The 16,098-nt window shown below is 36.4% G+C and overlaps 3 protein-coding genes across 3 annotated transcripts; 2 read left to right on the forward strand and 1 right to left on the reverse strand.

Annotated features, from left to right (window-relative positions):
- Window positions 1-1,805: 1,805 nt before the first annotated feature.
- On the forward strand, window positions 1,806-8,747 carry LOC142552884 (uncharacterized). The gene is made up of 7 exons (XM_075662768.1): window positions 1,806-2,289; window positions 3,707-7,139; window positions 7,224-7,313; window positions 7,399-7,464; window positions 7,551-7,640; window positions 7,888-8,064; window positions 8,529-8,747. The coding sequence occupies exons 1-7, from the start codon at window positions 1,934-1,936 to the stop codon at window positions 8,562-8,564; spliced, it is 4,248 nt and encodes a 1,415-aa protein (XP_075518883.1). The 5' UTR covers window positions 1,806-1,933; the 3' UTR covers window positions 8,565-8,747.
- Window positions 8,748-9,396: 649 nt separating this feature from the next.
- LOC142552885 (large ribosomal subunit protein bL31c-like) lies at window positions 9,397-10,094 on the forward strand. Its single transcript, XM_075662770.1, has 2 exons — window positions 9,397-9,555; window positions 9,634-10,094. Exons 1-2 carry the CDS (start codon window positions 9,484-9,486, stop codon window positions 9,961-9,963), a joined length of 402 nt encoding a protein of 133 aa, XP_075518885.1. The 5' UTR covers window positions 9,397-9,483; the 3' UTR covers window positions 9,964-10,094.
- Window positions 10,095-12,465: 2,371 nt separating this feature from the next.
- LOC142552886 (putative ubiquitin-conjugating enzyme E2 18) lies at window positions 12,466-15,517 on the reverse strand. The gene is made up of 6 exons (XM_075662771.1): window positions 15,361-15,517; window positions 15,100-15,203; window positions 14,895-14,997; window positions 14,511-14,574; window positions 13,077-13,165; window positions 12,466-12,972 (listed from the first exon to the last, which is right to left on the reverse strand). Exons 1-6 carry the CDS (start codon window positions 15,388-15,390, stop codon window positions 12,877-12,879), a joined length of 486 nt encoding a protein of 161 aa, XP_075518886.1. The 5' UTR covers window positions 15,391-15,517; the 3' UTR covers window positions 12,466-12,876.
- Between the last annotated feature and the right edge of the window lie 581 nt (window positions 15,518-16,098).

Consider the following 16,098-nt stretch of genomic DNA (forward strand, 5'->3'; position numbering starts at 1 on the left):
GACTCTCGACATGTACACAACCTTACAAATCTATTCAATTGTTGAAGATCTATGGATTATGTTACTCTATCATGTTACAAAATATCATCTTGGTCACAATTATAACATATAAAATCATTTCCAAGTTGAGTATGCTTCAAATATGCTATAGAAATCAATAACACAATCAATAGTGAATAGCAACGAAATTAAATCTTTTAAAAAAGGTCAAAATATAAATGTTTAAGATAAAATCCCCTAAACTCTAACTAAAAGAAAAGAGAAGGAGAAAAAACACGGCACAAAATTCTTATTCTTCGATCGAATTCTCTTCTTCTCTCACTGATGAAAAAATCATTTAAAATTACATATTTGGTTTTATTTTGATATTTTGTGAATTTTTTTTTTTAAAAAAATTATGGATTTACGCATTTATTTGAATAATAAAATAACTTGTGTTTTATTTTGTTTTTCGAATATCTTGATTTAGTCCCTTCCTTTCGGTACTTTATTTTGGTTTATAAATTTTCCTGCCTTCATTAATCGTGATTAAAAAAACCATATAATATTTTTTGAATCAAATAAATAATATTTATAATAACATGTATACTGCAAGATTGAATATCTTTTGTAAACAACATTTAATGCTATTTATAAATTGTATGCTTAAACAAATTTAAATTCAATTTGTCGGTCCTACTCTTTCGCTTCCGGACCCCTAAAATTTATTATTATTCCATTTTAAAGCAATTTCCCAATTTCGAACTTTAACTACTTTTTTCTTTGCATTTAAATTTCAACGTCACGACTTGTATTATCCTAAGTTTTTTTTTTTTTCAAAAATATTTACAAAAAAAGCACAGCCAAATTACTTTCTACCCCGGATTTTATATTACCCTTCTAATTTGAGTTAGTCTTGATTTATGTTTTAAAAATTATATTTTTTTATATAAAAAATATTATTTTTGAATAAATTGAATGGAAACTGACATGTAAGATGCTGTTAAGTTTTATGTATGGGAAAACACAGAACTGCACAATTTTCAGTTGCATTTTCAGATAGAGTTATCTGATGTGTGAGGCTTACCAACACCAACGCGTTTAAGTCCTTTTATATATATAAAATAAATAAAATTTAATATAATAATAATAAATTTTTTTTTTCAATTTTTAAAAATGTAGATAGGTGTGATCGCTGTGTTGTCCTGTCTCCTTTTTCCGGGGCATCAGGAATTTTGTTCGGTTCTTTTTCGAATTTTTTGTTCTAAAAGACTAGTTTTATAAAATTAAATTTATAATAAAACAGAATGTATTTTTAGAAGAAATCAAAATTTTTTTTTTGGAAATCGTGGATTTTTCAATATTATTTTAGTTGTTTAAAGATTTTAGAATACTTTATATTATATTAAAATATAATATAATAATATACTATTTCTCCGGACAGGTGAATAGTTTAATTAAAGTAATAATTGTGTTAAAATATGTGAAACTTAATTTAGAAAATGAAACGACAACGACATAGAAGTAATCGGATAAAATGATTTTTTGAAGCGTAAACAAATAAAGCTTATTTTTTATACAATATTATTATGATTCAGAAAAATATTTTACTTTTCACTACAAAAATATATATGTTATTTTTTTTAAAAAAAAATTAACTACCCCGTAGGCCAACCCGGCTTTTAAAAAATATTTTGATTGGTTGGTGGCGTTCTGTGATTGGGTAAAGGGATATACACTTGCTACACTGGATTATATCTCAGATGGACCCACACTACATTAAATTTAATTTAATTTAATTTATTTGAGGACTGCAACACTATTTTTCTTCGCAGACAAACAAAGAAAAACCACTCAGAAGCGAGAAGGAAGAAGCAAGTGAAAAACAGTAGACTTGAGAAGAGTAAACAAGAAACCCTAGCCTCGCCAGCGGGAAATCGGAGATTCCATTCCAATGGAGTCCCTCTCAAGGCCTCCACACAGGAGAAAGCAGAGTTCCTCCAAGTCGGGCGCCTTTGCGTCTTTCTCCATGAAAAATCCATACGACGACGTCCTGTTCTCCGGGGGTGGTGCTAAGGCCAGGCCTTTTGGAGCTCACGAGTACTCCGAAATTTTCTCCGGGTCGTCTTCGTCTATTCCCGTGCTTGATCTTCCGGGTCTGGATGAAAAGGTCGTGTCGGGAGAATGCCGCAGTTCGAAGCTGGATTACTCCAACATTTTCGGAGGTTTGAGGGATGATGACGTGGCTCTTCCGTATGAGGAGCTGTTTAATGGCGTGAAAAGTCCCAAGCGCTCTGATGATGAACCCGGGTAAAGTTTTCATTTTTCTCTTTGTTGGATTTTGTGCCAAGTTTTGAAAGTTAAATGGTGTTGAAATAAGGTTAACATTGGACTTTTGTCATTTTAATATTTTGAATGTTTTGTTTGCAGGAAACAATAGGTTATAAATATCTTTTCTTTTATCTGTGTCAAGGTTCTACTTTCCATGCTAGTGTTTGGTTTAGGAACGAACTGCCTTATACTTTTAGAATCTCTCAAGCTTATTCTTTCATTGACGAGAAATTATTAGTCTGTAACACTTTGTTATTTAAGGAAATTTCTTTGTGCTTGTTTTTTTTACTAGTCTCTGACTTGTTATTATTGGCTTGTTTTTGTGCGGATACAAATTTAAATATTTTTTCAAAGCATTGTCCTTTTTTGTCTTTTTCTGAGCAGGGATTATTCTGAAGGAACGGCAATTTTAAGTTTGTAAATGGCTGTGGTTATTTGTTGTATATGAGTCATGTTGAACGAGTCACTTTGATTCCGAAAGGTGTGAAAAACTTAGTTCAAATTTCTCCAAAAGAAGTTTGGTTGCTTGAAGTGAAGTTATTGGGTTTATCATTTATGGATTCCAAATTTAGTAAAAAAATTATCTACTTGATAACGTTTGTTCAAAAACACATGTGGCGGATATTCATTGATTACATTTCCTTCTCTTTAGGCAGTCGTTATATTGATGCCGTCATTTAACCGTTGGCTATGGTAATTGGTAAGGAAGATAGGGCAAAAGGAATATTTATAGCCTTGATTATGTGCATTCATTACATTTAGAGTTTTCTTATATATGAACTGCGACAGGATAGCCTTGTTCAATGGTTTTTCAATGCAGTTTATGCTAAACTTTTGTAGGTCTTTCAGGCTAGTCTTGGTTTTGACGTAATAATCTGTTCTGTCCATTCTTGTAATGGAAAACTCTTAATAATGGAAAAACTAATTCCGATTCCTTGAGTCCTACACGTGACTTGTATCCTGAGAGTTACATGTTAACCTATGTTTTTACTTTGTATTCCATATAAAGTGGATTAAGTATCGGAGTTGTCTTATAAGACTCCGCCTCATTTCCAGTTACTCAAGGATTCAATTTGGGTTTATTTCAATTATTATTAGTTTCTAGTTTTTGTGCTCTTTTATATTTTTGCTTACTATAGTACTTAGAAAATTCTCTAGGGTGAGAAGAAAGAGTTAGTTTGCATGAAATGAGTTACTTTTGGACTTCTTTTATAAATCTAAAGCATGCTCACGCTGTATCTTTCATACACAAAATACATGTGCTTTTTGCGACTGATTATGTTCTTGTTTATTACATTTATTTTTTGCTTCTATTACGTATCTGGGCTATTGACGTGATGATTGGTGTAATTTGTTTGGAGGGCCATTCCTAAATCCTTTACTGTATTTGCTACAGGATTCTAGCGAATGCGAGATTGCTTGCACAAGATCCAGAGTCCCTACATTCTCCAGGAAAGTCCAAAAGGTCCTCCGCGGAGTCAGCTGATCAATCTGTTGATGGAGTCAAGCAGCAGTTTAACTTGTCATTCAATAAAACCAGTAAAAAAAGTAACGACATATCAAAAGGAAAAACTCACATAGCCCAACTCCAAGCTGTTCCTGGATTTACATATTTTATCGATGGAACCCAACAGATACTGGGAAAGGAAGATGATGGGTGTGTTCCTTTACCGAAATGTGAAGTTAGTCGCACCTGGAGTTTCAGTTCTGATGTTGAAGCAAATAAAGGTAAAGGTGGATCGAGTTCAGATAACTCCCACATACCGGACAAGTCACGCATTGTACCACCACCTTCAAGCCAGCCGTGTAATCTAAGAGAACACAATGATTCAGAGGGATCAAGGACTTCTAGTTTTCGAACCAAAGAAGATGCTTCTGGAAAGATAGGCAGCGACTCTTTACCACCTTTGTTTGAGGAGGAAATAGATGAGAGCTCAGTTGCTGGTGTATCTGCAGCTGCCTTGAAGAAAGCTATTGAGCAGGCTCAAGAAAGTATTAGAATTGCAAAAATGATAATGGAAAGGAAAAAAGAAAGTATTTCAGATGGTTCTATACCAAGGCCTAAAGGTCGCTCGAAAGTTAAAGATAACAAAGAAAAAAGGAAGTACATTGAGACGAAGAACTTAAAAGAGAAGAATGCTGCGAAAACTCATGAAAGATTAGATCCCATATTCCATGTGTTCCAAGACCTAAATGGGAAAATTGATGCGTTCCTTGGCCAAAGTGAGAAAATAAGTGATCCTGGAAAGGCCGAGATGGAAAAGGTTAGAGTTAATATGGAAGCAGCTAATGAACACAGTGGAGCATTCAATGGGGTGACTCATAAATTTTCTACGTCCTGCAGTCAAAATGAAGCACTTTGTGATGCGGAAAAGGTTGTGATAAAAGAGCTTGGGAACCATGTTGAAGCAGTTGAAGCACATGAAGGGGTGAGAATTTCTCCTGGATTGGAGGCTGAAGCTGAGTGTAAGACCATAAACTCGGAATATGGTCAGGTAGTAGAAAATAACGACTTAGTTATGTCTAAGCATGAACTTAAATCTTATCATGAGGAGATGGGAACTGGCAAGGAAACATCGGAACAAAAAGAAGTGGCTGTTCATTACACTGAGGAACCTGAAAAGGCTGCTGAACTCGCAGCAAGAGCGATTAATACTTCCCAAAGGACGCCAAAGCTGGAATATATTGTGGACATAGCTTCAGCACAGGTAGAGCTAACTGTGTATCTGACAAAAGGATCTGAAATTATTCCTGAAATGGTGGAAAGGTCTCCAAATATATCTTCAAGTACGTTGGTGCGAGAGAATGCAGATGATTTTGCAAATTCAAGGATCAGTCTGGAGGATGAAGTGATTGATGAAGGCCAAACTGCAACTGAGTATCTGGGAAAACACGAGAAGATAATTGAAGAGCATGAGGAAGTGGTTAACGTGGAGCACTTGAAGTTGCCTGATTTGAGGTTTGATAATATGATGAATGATCCACCAAATATGGAGGAGAAAGAAGCAACGGTACGAGAAAAGATAGAGGAGAAATTTATAGATCTCAATTTTAGAGGAAGTGGTCACAGACATATGAAAAGTTGGGATGAAGAGAAAAATGGAATAAGGTTGGGAGAGGCTGTGATATCTTTTGATAGTAAAGAGCGTCTGAATGAAGCCTTGGCGGAATCAATCAATAAGAGGGAACCTGAAGCCTTCCCTGAAAAAGAGGTTGCAGAGAAACTAAATATGGTTCATGAGCCTGACTTGATTGAAGAGACACCGAACAATTTACATGGTGAAGAGGGGAAAAATTTAGGAGGTGCACTTGAACAAAATGAAATTGATGAGAATCAGATGGAGATTGTTGAAGATGAAGTGGCTGAGACCGAGCAGTTGGTGGGAATTAATTATGCTGAAGTTCAGAAAATCAAAGTTTTTTGGGGCACCGAAGAAACTAATATTTTTGGAGGAGCAGAGACAAGTGCAGAAAATCAGGATAAACCTGTGTTTGAGGAGGCTGCTTGTGAAATAGATATTGAAGCAGTTGATGCCAAAAGTAACGAAAGTAGCACAAGCTTTAGTGAGATTCACAGTGACAATCCTTGCACCATCTTCAGTGAAGCTCAAGACGCATGTGATATTGAGCTCGATAACATAATTGACGAGAACAGTAGCGTAGCAGGAGTTGCTGAAAACTCATCTGCAATCGAGACAGGAAAGAAGGTGAAACAACCATTCCATCAGGAGGATAATGATATTCTCCGGACGGACAACTTACATCGAAGTGCCTCTGAAAACAATTTTACCAGTAGCAATCTGCAGTATGCCTTTGAAGGTCTTTCATTTGATTGCAAGAATGAAAATTTCGGTACAACAAACAGCAATTATGAAGAAAAACTGCCAATGGACAAGAATATCTCCGAAACTACTGATAGAATTAACAATACTGCTCAAGAAACCGTTGATCAATTCAACGTGCAAAATTTACCTGAGGTCCATTATTCTGACAATAGAACAGCTGAATGTGACCTCATTGACGTGAGAATGGTTTCGGAACAAACTTCAGAGAGTGACGGAAGATCTGAATCAACATCCACTCTTGAAAATATGGATGACCTTTCTGTTGACGATTCTGAACTTTGTGCAGAATACACAAAGAATGAGACCTCTGATGAGGAAGAAATTAAAGATCTAAAAATTTCTTCTGAGAAAATAACTCACGTTCAAAGTGAAGGGGTATACTCGAAGGACCAATGTGAAGGGGAACACTTTCATTTACATGTTGAACCCAAAGAAACAGAGAAATTTATGGAAAATGAAAGAACAATAGAAAGAGGTGAAACTTTAGAGAAGATTAATGAGAACAATGAAACCTCTACCTTGGAAGAGGATTGTGCCAAAGAAAATGTGACGAATTTCGATAAAGAAGATCAGCAACAAAGAATTGAAGCCATCAAGAGGGGAAGAGCTCGGGAAAAAGATAGAATTGCTGCAGAAAGAGCCATGCGCGAAGCTCGTGAGAGGGCATTTGCTGAAGCTCAAGTAAGGGCGGAACGGGCTGCTGTGGAGAGAGCAGCAGCTGAAGTTCGACAAAGGTTTATGGCAGAGGCGCAGGAGAAGCTGGAGAAGGCATCCACCACGACAAAACTACCATCTGATAAGGCCTCCACAGAAGCCAAACTTCGGTTAGAACGTGCTGCAGTAGAAAGAGCCACTGCAGAGGCCCGTGAACGTGCTCTAGAGAAAGCAATGTCCTCGAAAACTTCCACAGAAGGAAGAGCACATACTGACAAATGTACTGAGAAGTCAAGAAATAATGAACTAAAGCATAGCTTTTCTTCCTCAGTGAGTATCGTTTATGTGTGTTGGTTGCCACATAAAATCTTTAGTTAGTGCACCAGAAGAATTATGGTTCCAATTTTCCTGCAGGACCTGGAGAAAATTGATGGAACTAGTAATGAATCAGCAAAGAGAAGCAAAGCAAGATTAGAGAGGCATCAGAGGATAATGGAGAGAGCGGTATGGATCTTGCTAGTTCTGTTTGGAATATTATCATAAGAATTTCAGCATGTTTTACAATATTTTACGTCAAACTTTTTTCCAGGCCAAAGCCCTTGCCGAGAAGAACATGCGTGATCTTGTTGCCCAGAGAGAACAGGCAGAGAGAAATGTAACATAACTTCTTATAAATTTGTTGTTGCTGATACAGAATAGATTCTAGTTGTCCTGTTAACGAGTATCTTTATTTTACTGCAGAGGTTAGCAGAATCTCTTGATGCGGATATTAAGAGATGGGTCACTGGAAAGGAGGGAAACCTGCGTGCACTACTCTCCACTCTGCAATATGTATGTGCAAACCACCTGTGTACCCATGCCCTTTTTATCACAAATGATTGTTAGGTGATAATAGTTGAATTTGATCTTCAAGAAGTATGTAACATGCTCAAATGCTGATCATTTTCATTCATTTGAGCATAATCTAATTTGATCTCTATTGAAGATGAAAGTTATACTGCGTCGATTTATTGTTGCTCTTTACAAAGCCGAAATCTTGTTTCCAACCTAATTAGCTATGTTATGCATTAATCTGCAGATCCTTGGGCCAAACAGTGGTTGGCAACCTATCTCCCTGACAGAGATCGTAACAACCCCTGCTGTAAAAAAAGCTTACAGGAAGGCAACTCTGTATGTGCATCCTGACAAACTGCAGCAACGGGGAGCTAGCATTCAGCAAAAGTACATATGTGAGAAGGTTTTTGATCTTCTCAAGGTACGTTGATTATTACTCTTGAAGTTGTAAGCTTGCAACTGTTGTAGGCTTCTGCCATCATCAATACCAGAGTGCAGTTCTTGCTAGCATTACTGGGTTTTATTGACATGATGGTGACAAGAACAACGAGTAGATATTCATAACTTCCTGGCATGGTGCTAATTTGTGGAGTAGTACGAAGTAAATAAGCAGTTGGTAAAGTTCCAAGTTCCATCATGGAGCTACGTCATATGTACAATTTGGTATATCGTTACTATAAGCTTTTATTAGTGGTCCAAGTTTCCGAAATGGGAGTAAAGAGGAAAACAGCCATCAGCAATGCAAATAAAAGCTAAATGATTGGTCATTAATGGCATGAAGTTATCGGTCTCTTTTTCTTGTAACTAATGTCTTTTGCATTTCATGTTTCTTGTTCCGTGACACAACTCACTTATGTGTACTTGTTTGTTGTGTATCAACCTCAGGCTGCGTGGAACAGGTTTTACTCGGAGGAGAGGTAAATGAAGATGCAGTAGCAACGTCGGAAATTGTAGCCTCGTATTTACTTGTCATTTATTGATTTGATTGATTTGATTAATCTCTGTAGAACAAAAACAGAAGAAAAGAGCCAGATGTTTGTTTTGGTGAATAACCTGATGTTATTCGTGCATGGATCTTATAATAGGGTTGCCCATACCTGGTCACTCGAGCTTGTTGATTTTTCACAACCCAATAAGAGAAAAGATGAGCTACTAAAAATATTTTTTTAACACTAGGTTGGCTATCAAAAACATTTACGAAACGGAAATAACTTATTCTATAAATAAACTGAAAAATATTATTGAGTGAAACGGGTTTATTTGACGATAGCTTATGAATCCATAAAGTTCATCGAATTAAAATTAAATAATGTCTCAGGTTTCTAGTTTGTGCATACATAACTCAAGTGTAAAGCATCAGATTCAAATGATAATAGAAACTACGGATATAATCTGTATTATTACATGATATACAAAGCATGCACATAGAGATGTCAAAACAGTTAGATAAGTCAAAACGGTATTACCTGTCACATAAAAAAAAGTTAAATTGGATATGCAATATCTCAACCCGTTCAAATATGAATGCTCCCACTCCACCCCGCAACCGCGAAACGTTATACTTGTCACATAAAAAAAAAAGTTGAATTGGATACGCAATATCTTAACCCGTCCAAAAGTGTAAACCTCCACCCCGCAACCGCGGTTGCGGCCTAACCTGTCCAATAACATATTGAGGCGGATTACTGGTCGGCCCACCCAACTCATGCCCGTAAAAGTGGTCCATTTAAAACCCGATTCGGCCTGATGAAAATTGAGACCACTAGAATATAATATAATTGCATCAATAAATCTTCACTTTTATTCACCATCTCTCTGAGCCATTGCAAGAGACGAGAAAATGGCTCTTTACCTATCCAACACATTCCTCAGTAAAAACCTCTCCCCTTCTCCATTATCCCTCAACGACAAGGTAGAACCCAAAACACCCATCTTTTAAATAATCTTCCTTGAGGAGAGTTTCTGTATTTTTTTTGGCTGATTTGTGCAGGTGAAACGAGTTGTGGGCAGCGATGACATGCGGTGTAGCTGCAGAAAAAAGGATATACATCCGCAATTCCATGAAGATTCGAAGGTGTACTGTAATGGTGAACTCGTGATGACTACCGGTGGAACCAAGAAAGAATACGTGGTTGATGTATGGTCTGGGAACCACCCCTTTTATCTGGGAAGCCGAGCGCAGCTTCTTGTTGATGCGGATCAGGTTGAAAAATTCCGCAAGAAATTTAGTGGGCTGTCGCAGATTATGGAGATTCCTGTGCTCAAGGGAGAGATTATTCTACCTCCTAAGAGGAAGTCTGGAAAAGGAAAAAAGAAGTAACCCCCATGGTTTAGTTTGTTTTTTCGGTTGAATTTATCGAGTTTCTGTTTTGGATATGAAATGTGATAATTTGGCGATTTGTTACATTGAATTGTTTGATTGTAATGAAATGTGAAGGGTTTGGTTTTTTTGCATGTTTCATTGGTTTTGCTTGATTCGGTGGATTGGGGTCTAAAAATAGCAAAATTTGCTTCTTGGAGTGAGCATATAGACGTGGATAGATCGAGGCTAAAGTTTATTGGATGTGGAGTTTCCTTCTTAAACTGATTTCTGGCCATTGGAATCATTCGTCTGTTACTATTAAATCTACTAAGCTACTTCCGAGTGTTTGTTGTGCCGTGCGAAGAAGTTGAAATATGCAGGATTTGGATGCTGCGATCTCCCAGTTCTTGAAGTTGAGAACTCTTATCTTGTTCGTACCAGTTTCTTTGATGTGTATGCTCATAATTCACAAATAATGCTCTATACGCACGAATTATGTCAAATCGTGCGTATAGAGTCTGCAATTCGCAGAAAATGGCCACAAATATAATTAAAATTTAGCAAATAGAGGTCTCTCCTTATGCTTCGGAAAAGCACAGTGCTTAACATTTAGGAGCATGAAGAACAAGACAAGGAAAAAAGCGACTGCGAAATTGTAATGGTGACAGAGAAGTGATGTAGCCATTCTTGTTTCTTTTGAAGCTCGAGAAAGGGCTTGTGGTGCATGAAATTGTGTTTAGAACCTCAAATATATTTCTCCAATTGTTGTATATTTTGTTTCTTGACCGTGGGGTGAAAAAATGGAATCCGGAAAACTATTACAACTATTTCAGTTAGAGCCGTTGTACTCGGAGCCTCGTCTTCGTACACCATGGTTTTCAATCATTTTATAGACGTAGATTTGAGGGCGGTGGTGAATGTGACAAAGAAAGTGTTGACTGCCGTTCAAGGATGCAATGTAGCGATTTTTCAATCCGAGAAAAGTCATAGCTCAGTAAACAAGTGATAGCTACTCTGGATATTCTAGTTGCCAAGGGCGGAGGATGCAGCGGCAGGAAGTGATATTAGTTAATAAAGTGATCTGGTAATCTTCTTAGGTTGATCATTTTTTAAAAGAAATATTTTTTTAGGCTGATCAATGCTTTGATTCTGAAAAGAAATAGCTTCTTTCACCCTTAGATTCTCAGAATAAACAACCACTGTATTGCAGGCCTCAACCACTGTTATCACTTTGTTTCTTTCTTTCACCACAGCGGTCATGTTGCTATCCGTAAATAGTTGAAAACTATCGTGAATGAAGATGCAACACCAAGTAAGACAAATTGCTTTTCCAGATGATCCAAAGCAATTTCAGTCAAAGCTGTTGTACTAGGGGCGGCATCTACAATCACAACCTTTTTCAACTATTTTACGGATGCTAACATGACTGATGTGGTGAAAGAAACGAACAAAGTGGTAACAGCGGTTTAACTTGCACTGCAAAGGCTGTTCAGTCTGAGAATCAATGTGTGAAAAACGATATTTCTTTTAAGAATGTCGATCAACTTTAAGAATATAACCAGATCTCTTTATTACCGCCCTTGGCAACTAGAACATCTATCACTTGTTTACCGAGTTCCTATTGACTATTCCTAAATTGAAAAATCGCTACATTGTAGTCTTGAACCGCAGTTACTAATTTGTTGGTATCTGTTTTACAGGTCTTATTGAATGGCAAGTTAAACATGTGCTCGACTCCATCAACAGATAGATCAGCTGACTCTGCGGAGGACCTTTTGGACTTTCCTGGAGAATGTACGTACAGTCTCTGGATCTTGCGCAAACAACCTCGCATTTGCTAGAATGCAAATACAGTAAAGGATTTAGGAATGGCCGTCCACACAAATTACACCAATAATCACGCTATTAATAGAAGCAAAAAACAAAAACAAAAACATATTCAGTCGCAAAGTATTTTGTGTATGAAAGATACAGCATGAGCATGATTTATATTTACAAACGAAGTCCAGAAGTAACTCATTTCCTGAGCATGGTTTTGTAATTGTATGAAAGATACAGCATGAGCATGGTTTTGTAATTGTATCCGCACAAAAACAAGCCAACATTAACAAGCCAGATACTAGTGAGAAAACCAAGTGCAAAGAAATTTTCTTAAATAACATTAGTTTTAAATAATTTCTAGTCGATCAAGGAATAAGCTCGAGAGAGATTCTAAAAGTATTTGACAGTTCAAAAACCAAACAACAGCATGGAAAGTGGAACCTTGACAAGATAGTACTCGTGAGCTCCAAAAAGCCTCGTCCGTGTAGGTGTCTCAAAGAATGCCACGGCAACATGTGAAGGTCACCCGGTAATTTTTTAATTAAAACTTTTGTTGGTGTGGATAAATGTTTTGCTTTTGGAGAAAATTTAATTATATAATGAGGTATTTACTCAATTGAATGTCTTATCTTGTTGTTTTGACTGACAGGCTATAGAAGGAAATGAATGTCGTTATTTATGAAGTAAATGCTTCTGGCCTGAAAAAGTACACCGATACAGTAAATTAACAGTCTAATTACATAAGTTCCAAAACACATCTCATAATTACTTGTTGAATGACTAAAATTTAAGATGACTGATGAAAAAAATATCACACAGATACGACGGAAGTTAGAGATCGTGTGAATCGAACTAACCTTGCCTATATCGTTGATATTGGATTCACACATTATCCAAACAGCTACTACATAACGTTCGGGCCAATAACATCTAAATGTTATTTATGCCTCCATAGAGTTGAGAATTCAGAACAAAGATTCATTTTTTCTTTTCTTTTCGAATAGATTTTCTCCGTTTCCCTTGATATTTTCGGAAAAGGGAAGAAACAAAATATCTCCCAGCAATAACAAGAGGGGGAGTGGGTGTTACAGGTTTTCCCAATTTCATTTATTAAACTTTGTCGTCATGGAACCACCATCTCGTCTCCTTGGGAGATCTTCCATTCTTACAGTTCTTCACGTAGCGATCATTATCGGCTGGATGTTGCTGCATAAACACAGGACTCGAGTGATCAAGTTATCTGGGTTAACGTAAAATAAGACAAAGAAGTTCCTTGCAGTAAATTTTCTAACAAGCATAATTGGATATACCTTCGCCGTAGAGCTTGATAGCATAGAGAGAATGCTGATGCAAATCGAACTAACAGTCATAGCCGGGGACCATGAATCATATAAAATATCTGCATGGATAAATAACACAAAAAGAAAGAAAGTTTAGATTTCCAAACTCAATAAACAAACAAGCCATCTCTCTTTGGTGATGAGAATTGATTTGTCCAAAGAGATCCAAAATATTGATGATATGACTACAATAGTTTGAAGGTTACTCACAATAGTCATTGCTCTGAGTTCAAATAAATGGACCATATAGATAACAAATACTCGATAACTCTATTTAGAGAACGAGAACTGAGATGACCAATGTAATACTAATCTATCCATCTCATTTTTCTCATTTACCCACAACTCACTGGTAACATTCGGCAGTCTATATCTCAAGTATCGGACTGGTAGCCAAAATGCGCAAGTTGTATTGTAAACAATGGGAGGGAGTTCCAAATACTAACTAAAATCCCCAAGATCAACTGGAACTGAGCATTCACAAAGGTTTAGCCTCAGTTAGAGGCAATATATCATTTGTCTCAGTCAACCATCTCTCCCAAGATGTGAAAAGGCAAAAAGTTTGCTTTGCTTCATCTAAAGAAAAAGGTTAAACATGTGGCAGATGAAGCAGTCATCATTTAATTTTCAAGCTTGATATTTATAGAGAAATTTCTTTCAATCACACTCTTTGGAGAACTTTTGTGAACTTATCAAAGTTATTTTACAGCTTTCTAATAACTCTCATACATTCCTTCAGCATTGTATTAATGCTTCTTCTTGACCTTTCATTGGTGTTTCTTGTTTGGTTCAAGGTTTTGTTCTTGCTGAATCTAACATAGGTTTAGCTTTCTTATAGCTTGATAAACACAGAGATCAAGAATGCAATAATTCTCTTTGGGTTAGCATGCCTTTGCCACTTGTTCCTTGAATTTTCAAGGGCACATTAGTATCGAGCCACTGAAAACAAGAGTATGGCAAAAAACCAAGCTTTACTATCACCACCAAACTCTCTTCACCTCTTGTCGAGAAAAAAACTTCTAAATCATGAGCACCAATCTAACACGGAATAAAAAATTTACAAAAACTGAAAAAAATGTCGAGCCTAATTCTTCTCCAATATGCCTTACACATTGTTCGGAGCTCAGCTTCTCCTTTCCACCTAAAATTACTTTCAACTCATTGAAAATGCACGCAAATCATCTTAACGAAATCTTTAAGTATTCCTAAAGGCATTCAAATCACTTCAAAACTAAACTGAGTAATGTTTCGCCATCTCATCATTCAAAATTAATAGCTTATTAAGAAGTCCAGAAAACCAAAACCAATTGGCGTGTATACAAACTACAAAACAAATACGCAAAACTATTTAGTAGTAAGGAGTAGAAAAAAAATAGTGACAACTAGGAGTACATGGAAACAAACCTAAACATATATGGCCGTTGCTGTAAATGTGCGGATGAAGAGGAGCAGGGGGGACAAAAATAACCTGCTCAAAAATGAAGACAATTATATAAATCAACCGAACTCACAACCCAAAATTAAACAAATGAATTCAACTACACCACATAAAATTATTTAACAAATTCACTTTGTCGGAGCAACGCATTTAATCGCATTTAATCAAGGAAATGAAACTACAATTTTTGGTGGTAAAACTTATACTTTCCAAAAATTACAAAAATGGTGACTGCCCCTGCTTCCAATTAAGTCGGCCCCATTGAAGTCATGGTTAAATCCTTTAAACATTCATACCATATGTTCAAGCAGTCAGAAATGGAAGAACAATCAAATCTTTAAACAAAATACCTGCGGAGCCTCCATCGGATAATGCTCCGGAAAATCAACCTGAAGCTGGTAGATTTCCCCAGAGTACAACGTTCCCGGAGCACCGTTGACTTCAATCACCCAACTAATCACACCAAGAATCACGGAATCATTACCTCTAAATTCCAATCTCTAACTCCCAAATCAATTCCCAAGAAACGTAAAGAAAACAGAAAAGGGGGAAAACCTTTGAAGATTATCAGTAACTTTGTGCTTGAAACCAGCAGGCGGATTCACCTGCCACTCCACCAACTCTTTCTGCAACCGATTACATGCGATCTTGCTCAACGCCTTTAATACCCATATTCCGACACAACAAAAATCAAACAAAGCAATCAAAATTCCGCCAAAAACAAACGAGAATCCTCTAGGGCTACACTTACACAAATACCAAAAAAAAAAAAAAAACACATACATCCATCAAGAAATCAATATATAACAGGAGGACCTTGCGTGAAGAAGCGGATGAGGAGTTCATGGCGTATTGAAAACTGTTCAGAGGGAGAAATTTTCCGAGGTGTAAAACGACGCGTAGCGCTTAATAATGAGCTTAATTTCCACGGATTATTGTGTGTTTTATTTTATTTACAATTTTTTTGGTGAAAAGAAAATAAATAAATAAAGAAGTTCCTAATGAAAGTACTGAAGAAAAGGAGATTTGTGTTTGGTCAAAAGAAGAAACAGATCTTACGGCTGGTGATTGATTATCTCCACACGTGTTGTGGTAACGATTGCTGCCACCTGGCTCTATTGATTATTTACAAATTTTAAAAAAAATTAAATTTTTTTTTCGAAAAGTTGGTGAATTTGTCCTATAAATCGTACCATGCGACGTCAAAATAGTTGTAGCTGGAGACGACAACGGCACGGGTTTCTTCATTAATTGGGAGTTTTACATTTAATTTATACGGGATTAAGTTTTCATCGTGCCTCGAATGTCGATTTTATCTAATTGACTTTCATGATCTCATTTTGTGTACATTAAATCTTTTTCTTATTCGTCATTTTTCACTTCAGATAATCTAAGACTTGATCATATCTGGTAAAGATCGCAACTTTAACAAAAAAAAAAACCATCGCTTCCAACTTCCGAAATGAATATTTATTATTTAAATACTTACTTAATACATTATATTTTTAATAAAGTAGGTGTAATTTCATAAACTACTAACTAAGAAGATGTAAA

The sequence above is a fragment of the Primulina tabacum genome, chromosome 8 (genome assembly GCF_025594145.1).
Source record: "Primulina tabacum isolate GXHZ01 chromosome 8, ASM2559414v2, whole genome shotgun sequence".
In the NCBI taxonomy this organism is placed as follows: Eukaryota; Viridiplantae; Streptophyta; class Magnoliopsida; order Lamiales; family Gesneriaceae; genus Primulina; species Primulina tabacum.

What these genes read in the sequence shown, in the direction of transcription:
- LOC142552884 (XM_075662768.1), top strand. Translation starts at nt 1,934, where the DNA reads ATGGAGTCCCTCTCAAGGCCTCCACACAGGAGAAAGCAGAGTTCCTCC. An exon ending in CGCTCTGATGATGAACCCGG is followed by an intron (nt 2,290 to 3,706) that starts GTAAAGTTTTCA and finishes TATTTGCTACAG; the next exon opens with GATTCTAGCGAATGCGAGAT. An exon ending in AGGTTTTTGATCTTCTCAAG is followed by an intron (nt 8,065 to 8,528) that starts GTACGTTGATTA and finishes TATCAACCTCAG; the next exon opens with GCTGCGTGGAACAGGTTTTA.
- LOC142552885 (XM_075662770.1), top strand. Translation starts at nt 9,484, where the DNA reads ATGGCTCTTTACCTATCCAACACATTCCTCAGTAAAAACCTCTCCCCT. An exon ending in CATTATCCCTCAACGACAAG is followed by an intron (nt 9,556 to 9,633) that starts GTAGAACCCAAA and finishes TGATTTGTGCAG; the next exon opens with GTGAAACGAGTTGTGGGCAG.
- LOC142552886 (XM_075662771.1), bottom strand. Translation starts at nt 15,390, where the DNA reads ATGAACTCCTCATCCGCTTCTTCACGCAAG. An exon ending in GTTACTGATAATCTTCAAAG is followed by an intron (nt 14,998 to 15,099) that starts GTTTTCCCCCTT and finishes TGGTGTGATTAG; the next exon opens with TTGGGTGATTGAAGTCAACG. An exon ending in TATCAAGCTCTACGGCGAAG is followed by an intron (nt 12,973 to 13,076) that starts GTATATCCAATT and finishes GTGTTTATGCAG; the next exon opens with CAACATCCAGCCGATAATGA.